The 10,000-nt window shown below is 42.2% G+C and overlaps 1 protein-coding gene across 1 annotated transcript in view; it reads right to left on the bottom strand.

The window, feature by feature from the left end:
- Positions 1-629: 629 nt before the first annotated feature.
- LOC113824468 (autism susceptibility gene 2 protein) overlaps positions 630-10,000 on the bottom strand; it is a gene marked incomplete at its 5' end in the record, with an annotated part of 18,231 nt that continues 8,860 nt past the window's right edge. Inside the window, 8 exons of the mRNA XM_070126159.1 lie at positions 630-2,368; positions 2,612-3,075; positions 5,581-5,610; positions 5,748-5,900; positions 6,044-6,291; positions 8,301-8,506; positions 9,134-9,196; positions 9,808-10,000. The exon at positions 9,808-10,000 is cut by the window's right edge and continues 1,322 nt beyond it. Coding sequence (XP_069982260.1) covers positions 1,081-2,368; positions 2,612-3,075; positions 5,581-5,610; positions 5,748-5,900; positions 6,044-6,291; positions 8,301-8,506; positions 9,134-9,196; positions 9,808-10,000 — 2,645 coding nt within the window. The remainder of the gene's footprint in view (positions 2,369-2,611; positions 3,076-5,580; positions 5,611-5,747; positions 5,901-6,043; positions 6,292-8,300; positions 8,507-9,133; positions 9,197-9,807) is intronic.

Below are 10,000 nucleotides of genomic sequence, written 5' to 3'. Positions count from 1 at the left end.
AATGTTTTTCTTTGCCATTTATCGAACCAGTAAAAAAAATCTAGCATTCAATTTCATCTCTTCCGTCTGTGTCATTGTACTATGTCAGAATCTGCAGTAATCACAAAAAGAAAAATCTTTTCTGTGTATCTGGCATTTTATTTTCTTGAGAATGACAATCAGCCGATTTGATGATTGATAAAAAAGTTAAGGGTTTCCTCTTCATTCTATTATAAATACATAAACACATACATACATTATATATATATATATATATATATATATATATATATATATATATATATATATATATATATATATATTATATATATATATTATAATGGTGGCTTCGTGGTTGCCTCTCAGATGCTATGAAACATCCAAGTAATCTTACATCATTCACTAAGTCTCTCTTGTTGTGCTCTATAGAATTTACTCTATAGAGTACTCTTTAGTTTCTATTTACTGTCTGAGGGATTTGAAATTTCATTTTTTACCAAAAGCATTTTAAAAATATATCAATAAAGATATAAAATTATCATAATTTCAATATCATGTTTGTTTGCATATAGTTTTATGTTCATTTCTGTCTGAAGGCAGTTATTTATATTTCTGCTGTATGCCCATGATGTGAAAGGATAAAAAATGTATTTGTTAACAAACTCATGTATTTAGAAACAGTTTTAACAAATCGTCATTGTCAGTCTGCATCAGATCATTTCGTCACGTCAATATTAATTTATTTTTCTACAAAATACTTTAAGAAAACAATGAATATCTACAAAATGTCAAATAAAAGGACATTGAATAAGGTGGCTCTGAACCACCGTACTGTACAAGTATGGTACAAAACTTGTGTTACAATCCACAGCCTGATCATCATGAAAGACATGTTGACTGCAGCCAACCCTGTGAGCTGTAGTGCAGTCTTAAGGGCCGCCCTGCCCTCCACCATCCATAATACATGTGCTTCTATTAAATAATAGCAGCAGCAGCAGTAATAGCAGTAGTAACTGACTCAGCAATCATTCAGACTAATAATCCGAAATTGACCTATGCTGAGCACCACCTGAAACCGAACATGACCGGGGATGACTAGAGTCAGCGTGGGTCATCTTTCTTATCCGGGGGCCGTGGGTGCGCCGGAGACGAGCCACGCATGGAAGGGATGAGAGGTGGAGGTAAACCAGGTGCTAGTGGGGGAGGCTGCGGGTGGCCTGGGGGAGCTCCTGGGTGTCCGGGCCCGTGGAGAGATCCTAACCCAGGTGGATGTAGGCCGTGGGGTCCCCCGGGTGGGCCAGGACCCAGAGGTGAGCCGCCTTTTAGTAGTGACGGCGCCATGTGAGAAACTGAGGGATGTGGAGGAAGTAGCGCTGACGTCGGCGGATACATGCTCCCTGGGGGGACGCCGGCCGCTAGATGGCTGCGCTCAAACAAGTCTCGCGCCACTGCTGCCTGCTGCTGCTGCTGCTGTTGCTCTCTGTACCGCTCACTCAGAATTAATGATGACAAGGGGTTGGAGTGCAACATCTGCTCCTCTCGGGCAGCAGCAGCGAAGTTCATTCTCTCTCTCAGCGGGTCCCTTAATAATCCCAAGTCGTGCACTCTGGCCACAGAGATTTCTTGGGCCGAGCGATACGGATCTCGGAATGGGTCTGCCCAGGGACCCAGATGCGGCCCTCCACTCCCATACCCTGAGGTGCCCAGGAGTCGCGCACGATCCAGGGCAGAATTGGCCGAGGTCGTGGCCATGCTCATGGCAATGGAGTGCGGAGGCAACAAGCCCACAGATACGGGGGGCGGTAGCACTGAGGGCGGCGGCACTCCATGTGGTATCTGGCGGGGAGGCGCCTCCTTCCCGCCAACTATCATCACCTCATCCTTTGATTCTAACTTCACACGAGGGTCTAACGTTCTGGAGCCCGGCCTCGAGCCCGGGCGCGAGTCGGGCCGGCCGTCGGCCTTCATGCTGGAGGAGGGCATGGCGCCCAAGGAGGGGTGGCTGGAGCCCGGCGCCGAAGGGTGCGACGACGGCCGGTCCTTGGGATCGGGGCGGAGTGGCGACCGTGAGCCGTCGCGGCGCGGGACACTCCGATCATGACTAGTTTCCAAGGAACGAACTGCCCGATCTTTTTCGTGCTCAGCCCGTCTCTCTCGCTCTCGCTCCCGCTCACGCTCTTCCCTCTCACGTCTTTCTCGCTCTTCTCTTTCTCTTCTTTCACGCTCTTCCCGTTCTCTTCTCTCTCGTTCTTCCCGCTCTCTTCTTTCTCGCTCTTCTCTCTCCCGATTTTGTCTCTCCTCTTCTCTCCGCTCCCGCTCGTACATGGCAGCATCAGGCTTCACAGGCCAAGGACCAGGCGTTGGCCCGTATGGTGTCGGTGCCCTTATCCTGTGTGTATAAAGACGATGCCTACCATTAGTTAGAAATTCCTAAATGTTTGCTTATCTCATAATTCAATAAAAATATGAATTTAGTAAGTAATTACTGGGCAATTCCTTTACAATATTCATCTTTGTTAAAAGTATGTTACCATAAAATTCACCATGAATATTCCCCCTCTCAAAAAAGGCAAAATAACACAGAAGTTCGGCAGATGCCACACTGAACTGGCTTCGAAGTCTTGTAACTAACCTCCAGGCATCATGAGGAGTTGGCTGTGGCACAGTTAACCCTGGCGGTAGGGACTCCCTGGAAAACATTGACCCAGGGGGAGGTCCTGGTATGGATGTGGGCGTTACTCCTACATGGTGGAATCCTGAGGGCGGCGGTGCGGATGGGCCTGGCGGCGCCCCTCCAGGATATCTCATTCCTCCAAGTCCAGGCACAGAGGGCGTAAGGTGATGGCCGAGGAGAGGGGAGTCAAACCGGTGAGACGGACCTGGTCCAGCTAATATAGACGGCCCCAAATCTGGGGGTCTTGGTAAAGTTGGGAAAATGGGCGCCCCAGCCGTAGTGCCCACACCAGGGCCTGGTGGAGGACGCAACAGGTCAGGGCCTCCGAGCTTAGCACCAGGTTTCTCTGGAGTCTGCTTCTGCTGATGGTAGTATATCTCCCAGGCAATGCGCACGTGCATTGCATTCCAGCGACCCGTCTTCTGCAAAGAGAAGGATTCATGAAAAATATTTCTTTATATGCTGAACACACAGACATTCTCTCACGCTCACAAGCACATGCACACGTTACAAAAACTTAAAAGTATATGTATGTCCTTATACGGATATACAAATATGTGTACACGCATGTGCGTGCACGCGCGCGCGCGCGCGCGCCCACACACACACACACACACACACACACACACACACACACACACACACACACACACACACACACACACACACACACACACACACACACGCACGCACGCACGCACGCACGCACGCACGCACGCACGCACGCACGCACGCACGCGCACACACACACACACACGCACGCACGCACGCACAAATATATATATATAGTGGTGGCAAAAGAATCTTGAGAACTCAAGTCCCAAACCTATATATTTCCGTGCAGGTTTTGGCTTCCGTTCCTAGGCAACAGAGTGTGTGCAGCTTGTGCTAAATTGTGTGGCTCACTGCAGCTTTCACTGTGCGCCAAAATATTTGCAACAACTAATTAAAATACAATTTGCTTAAAGAGAGGATTTTCTGTTCCCCCTTTTGTTGTATAAAATTCAAATCACATATAACCCATGAGATCCTATAAATTCACTCAAAATGGTATGCAAGGAGCTGTTATTCTACAAAAAGTTTTGTGCTTTAGCCCTATTAGAAATGTTTAAAAGCAAGCTCTATATGACCTCAAACATTCTGTAGTCTATATGCCTCCAGGAACCACACTGGAGAAAGTGGCCGCCAGCAGACCACAGAAGACTTCACCAAAAAACACATATATCTAAAGCATGATGTCTAATCCTGCTGTAACAACAGAAACATCTCAACACTGCATCCAAGACCTACACAGCAATGTCTCTAAAAGGCCCTCTGTCTACCAGCTGTGAAGGAGCTTCTTCTCATCAACACTATAAAAGAGAAAAATATCTTCAAGAAATACCACCACTGAACACCAGATCACTGGATGAGGGGCCTTCAGAGATCAGACATGAGACTAGGAGTGTGTCACAGTACAACACCCAGGACACAAAGAAGGCCATAAAGCTTGCAGATAGCATGATGGTACCTTTAGAGCTTCCATAGCCAAGGCAGCACTTACTTGCTTCCCAAGAATGTGACAGTGGTGGCTGATTCTTCAGTACACTCAATCTATGAATGATGAACCCCTGCTCACAGGTAAAAACGAGTAACAAAATTCCTTGACAATAATAAAAAATAAAAATAAACTAGTTTGGTGTGGCCAGTTTCTCTCCTGACCTAAACTTTGGTAAGGTAATTATTCTCTACTGTTACTTTAGTGTTACATTTCCAATACTATTATATATATAAAAACTCCTAAAGTTACCTCATATTGTGTAAACATCATTGGGCTTTACATGAATGTAGGACAGATTCTTCCTTTGGTTTTCCTATAATTCTGTTTTCTGACATCATGCATGTCAGAAGCATTTGCACCTTAAGAGTGAACAATTATCTTGCATTTCTAGTTCTGATGAGCAAGAAAGCATAACTGAGTTCTAAAATTTGAACAAAGGCCCCCTGTCGAAGAAAACAACATAGAAGTTTTAAGAGTTCAAACTGCTGCTAGACAGAAGGGGCAGCACAAGCACTAGAGGGCATACTATGTCAGAGCATAGGGCCAAATGCTCCTCCTCACCACATGGAATCAGTCGGCCCTGGCTTGGTCTGGGGTGTGCATGAAGGCCATGACAGTTGACCAAACCCTTAATGTAATAATGCAATTCTTCATTTGCCGATTAGTAATCTGCTTCTGATTTGATGGTAAAACCCACAGACATTTTGCAAACATTTATGCTTAAATTTTCACACTACTGCATTTTTCCTAGCAAATGTAGTCACCTTCCACGAAAATAAGTTCTACAAAACAGTCTGGATGCAGCCTTTTGAAATAACTGCCAGACTGTCTCCATACCAAAATGTCCCTCAGACAGTAATGGTCTGGGGGCCATGTTAGTCCATGATGCAAGTGACTCACACTGAGGAGTCATTCTGCAAAGTATTTAATGCCACACGCAAAGAATGGCCTTGACAACAAGCCCTTGATTTTTCAATAAGTCTCAGCTCCCTGCCAGGCTTCTTAAAGCTTCTGATGGCTATAAGTATACCTATCCTCTATCATTAAAGATAAACTACAGGTATTTTGATTTACCACAAATTGAAAATGCCACCACTATATGGATTGTACATAACATACACATATATATATGTAATTAATATATAAGTTAACTAATTCAACACACTCTCACCTTCATCTATTCAATCTCTCACTCTCACTCCCTCACTCTTACAAACTCACTCTCATTCATCCAATTCACTTTCACAATCACAATGTATAAGCCTCATTAAATCCTCAATTTGAACATACTGAATTCAAGATAGAAAGCTTCAAAGATGAGGCTTGTATGATAAGTACAACTCAGTAACTACATTATATACAAGAAAGAAAATTGAACGTAGCATACCACTGGTTTCCGTTGGCTTGGTTCTCCTATCTGTAAATGGAATTTGAAGTACTTAATTAAAATCACATTCTCAACAACAGCAGTATCTTCTTTAGCCCTTTTAAATATAATTTTCTATTAAAAATAATCAAAGAAAATAACATTCAACCCAAACAGAAGAAGCTTACCTTGGGAGGAACAGATGACAGATGAGAAGGAGGCGCAAAGGTTGAGGTAGGGGGATGAACGATTGGGGTCAACCCTGGAGGATAGCTACTTCCTAGGCTGCCACCAGGCTGGTAGAGACTACTTTCCAGTCCAACTTTGTTAACCTCCTTAAACTGGTTGGATAAATTAGAGTCAGTCCATAAAAAAAAGTTTTCTCTGAAGAAAATAACATGTTTCCATGCATTGTTTGTCCATTTCAGTGTAATCACATGGAATAAAATAAAAGAGTGCATTTTACACACGGGAATAAACTTACCAAGGAAGGTGTTGCTGAATGAGAGAAGAGCCCTGATGTACCCGGAGGAGGAAGTGGAGGCGGTGGCCCCATATGCTGCAGCAGATGTTGATGAACATGCGTATGTTGGTGTTGGTGATGGTGCATTTCAGTGCGCAAGAAGGCTGGAGGAGCAGTTAGGCTTCCTAACCCAGGCCCCAAGCCTAAGCTTCTTTCTTGCTGAGCCAAAAACCTGGAATCTAACTCCCTACGCAGAAGATCTGCTTGGCCTGTGGAAACAGAAAAAGCCCTTTATAGGTGAACCCTTCCATGGGAGCGACTTTTAAACCTTACATGTAAATAAATAAATAAATGTGCACATGTGCGCATTCATGGAAACATGTACATAAGTATACAGAAGTACAAATATGTGAATGTATATGTATGCATATGTCCATTTAAGTATATGTAGGTCTATGTATGTGTAAGTATGTATTTATATGTTTACATACATAGACACATACACTCATTAAAAACAGTATCTTTACTCAGATGAAACCAAAATGATCACTAGTAGTGGTACTGATCCAAAAAAGCTGATATTTGTTTTCAAAGTTCAGAACAGATGTAACTTCATTAAGTGTTCAAATAGTGTTTCGTGGGTTGATATGGCTAAGGCCTCGTATCACAGCAATATTAGCAATGGACACATAGACCAATTGCAATGTCATAACAGCATTTTACTCTGAGGGAAGTCAGCGATACCAAGAAACTGGGTCCATCTGAGACAAGGCCAGAAGTGGGCGCCCTAGATACACGACGGAGGAAGATGATCAAGTAAATGTTACTCAAAATTATAAATCAATGTGCTATATGAAAGGCAAGTAAGGAAGCTTGCTTTGAAGTGCATGAATATCATGAGCTAATGAAAACAATTTGATACTCAGAAGCAACACCCCTCACAGCTGACTGGGTTTAAAGAGGGGGTGAGGCCAGAAGTTAGATGCAACATCCCCTTACCATAAATAATTTTGTTCCTAGTTACTTAGAGCAAGCCATAACTGCTGGCAACATCCGGGAGGACTTTGCATCACGTTAAAGCATACAGACTGTCAAAAACCACTGGGGTTGGAGAGTTGATCGATGTTATGCACAGCAGATTTATGGTGTCCGCCTATATAGAAATCCTGGACGAGGTGTGTCTACTATTGGTGAGGGCCATGATGTTACAAAAACCAAAGCCATTTTACCTTGTCCAGGTTAACAGCCACAAGAACAATGCCAGGCAGGTGTGGCTTGGGCAACACTCCTAGATTATGCTGTGTCCCATTACACCCAAATCGCCATATCTCAATCTCACTGAGAATGTCTGAGCACCTATGGGCAGAAACTTCCCCCAAGATCATGCCCACAATTATCATATCGTTGTTGTCCAAGCAATTACAGCATGGAAACAGCTGTGCTCTACAGACAGGTGCCAGTTACCTGGAGTGTTAGCGGCATCCATGAACCATCAACCAAGCTCATGACATAACACAAAACATCAAAAGTATTATACATTTCAAAAACCTTAATTTTTCGTCTTCAATTTGCTTATACAACATCATTACCATGGATTTCATTTAGGATTTAAGGCACTCAGATCATACATAATGTTATGTGAGCAGGGAAACCAAAATCAGGTTGAGCTCCCAGCATTTTTTCAAACCATTTTCATTGTTAAACCATATTGTCAAGTCAGAAAGAGTAAAGATACCTTTTTTAGCAAATGCACATACATATATATTACAAAATATAGATGTAGATAAAGATATTGACTTAAAGATGGAGGACTGAGGGAGTCTATTTGTGAGAGTGATTGTGTGCCTGAGTGCAGGTAAGCGGGTACATGTATTTGTGGATGTGCTAGTGCCTGTTCTGTGTGCGCAAGTGTGCACAATTGTCATTCATCAGTATCTATTTTTTCTGATTTCACTGGAACACAACTGTCTACTAATCCTTGATAATATATCATAATGTACAGAGAAAAAAAAACATGCACACTAGCTTTAATTGACCAATAATTTACATGAAATGGATGGTTTTGTAATATAATCTTATTCTTATGTGGAGCCCTTTTAGAGACATAAATTCTATTTTCTCTTATTTCAAATTGATATGAAAACCTAATATCATACGACCAGAAAATTAATTGCAAGTTTACATTAGCAAAATTAATCCTAAAACTGTTCACTCATTCTTTTGCAGTTCCTTCTGAGGAAGAATAAATTTTAGCCTTGTTGTTAAAGAAGCGCCTTACCCAGAGGGTCTGAGGTGATGTGAGAGGGAGGGATAAGTGGAGAGGAGGTAAGCTGCTGCGATGGAGGAAGCGGCGGTGCGAACATGCCCGTGGGCGGCAGGGGAGCTGAGACTGGAGGTGGTGCCAAGGGGAATGATGGCAGGGGCAGCGGAGGCCGATTCAGAGACAATCTGGCAGTACTGGTAGATGGCAAGCTTGAAACCGGGCTGAAAATACAAGGGCATTATAGTACATTCTTAACTTCCTATTAATAATATGGATGATAATCTTTGTATTTTTCTAAAACTCTGCAGGAGTTTTTGCTAATGGAAAGAGGTGGCAGCAGTTCATAATAATGATGATGATGGTGGGCAACAGTGGTGAAGTTGATGGCTGGGGCAAGGGCAGTGATTATGGCTGCAGTAATCACTGTAATGACAGTATATCACAATAGGTCAATGTGGTAATAGCAATGGTTGCACCCAATGCATATAATCACCCTGTCCCCTTTGCCAATTGCAACAAAAGTTAAAGTAGTTATTAGCTATTAGTCTCTTGGCTGAGCATCTAAATCTACCTTTCTGTCAAGGGCAAAGTTGTATTGGTAAACACACTTTTATCCTAAACACAGTAGGACATTTCCAAGCCAGCTTTCCATAAACTGTAACTTAGAGTTAAAAAAAAAATGTTATTTTGTAAGTGATGACACTGAATTTAAATTAATTGAAGCAACTGAAAGATGAATTATGTTAAATTGGTCCAAGATATAAAATGAACATTCACATCCTAAAATAAAAATGATCACTACCATACTTCAAAAAACAGATTAAATTACAAATGCAAGTTACACTCACCTTGGCCAGGGCCGTGGTAGTGAAGGAATCGTCTGAGCACTACTCACTACGCTGTTTGCTGAACTGTAAGACAAGTCGAGTTTTTCATTTTGCTTTCACTTAAATACTGAATCTTCAACAATTTGTTTATATTTCCCCCCCAAGCCTCAACCCCTGTACTCAGATATTAAATAGAAAAATATCATTCTTAATAATAAAGAAAAGTGTATAGTCCTTTAATTATGTACCATCCTTCCCTAATATTCTTAAAAGACATACATAAATATCGTATAAAAAATTTTATATACATAACTATACAGTTCACATCTGTCAGGTATAGCAGCTTAGGGCAATAGAGATACTTTCTCAATTTCTCAATTCCACAAACAAGTCATAATTGAAAAGATTTTTATTACATGAAGGTTATTTGCTAAACAGTGATCTATCAATTTTTTGTCTTCTAACATTTATCATTTGTGTTTCGTATCACAGGGAATTAAATAAAGAATTTCTCATTAAAGAAGGTAAAGAATAATACAAGTGAGGGGCTATTTTCGCTGCCCTTTCCTAGAGAACAATCCTGATCCTGTGTATATGTCCTAGTTCCAGTAAAAAATAAGAATAAGGATAAGAATAAGAATAAGAATAAGAATAATATGTGAAAGGTGCCCTAAAACCCTTCTTTGAAAACTTACCTGAAAGGCGAGATGTGTGGTTCATGTGCTCTTGGTGAATGTCTTGCAGATGGGGGGATGACCGGCTGAAGATGTGGTGTGGTTACCTTTGTGGCACTGGGTGGTGTAGAACGGGGATAACCTGGCTCAACCTTGACAGACGCTGTGGTTGGCACTGAGTGAGGAGTGTTGGAATAGGTCTTTACTGGGTTTG

The sequence above is a fragment of the Penaeus vannamei genome, chromosome 10, assembly GCF_042767895.1.
Source record: "Penaeus vannamei isolate JL-2024 chromosome 10, ASM4276789v1, whole genome shotgun sequence".
Taxonomy (NCBI): domain Eukaryota; kingdom Metazoa; phylum Arthropoda; class Malacostraca; order Decapoda; family Penaeidae; genus Penaeus; species Penaeus vannamei.
The sequence above is the reverse complement of the archived record's forward strand: the minus strand, read 5'-3'. Positions and strand labels throughout refer to the sequence as shown.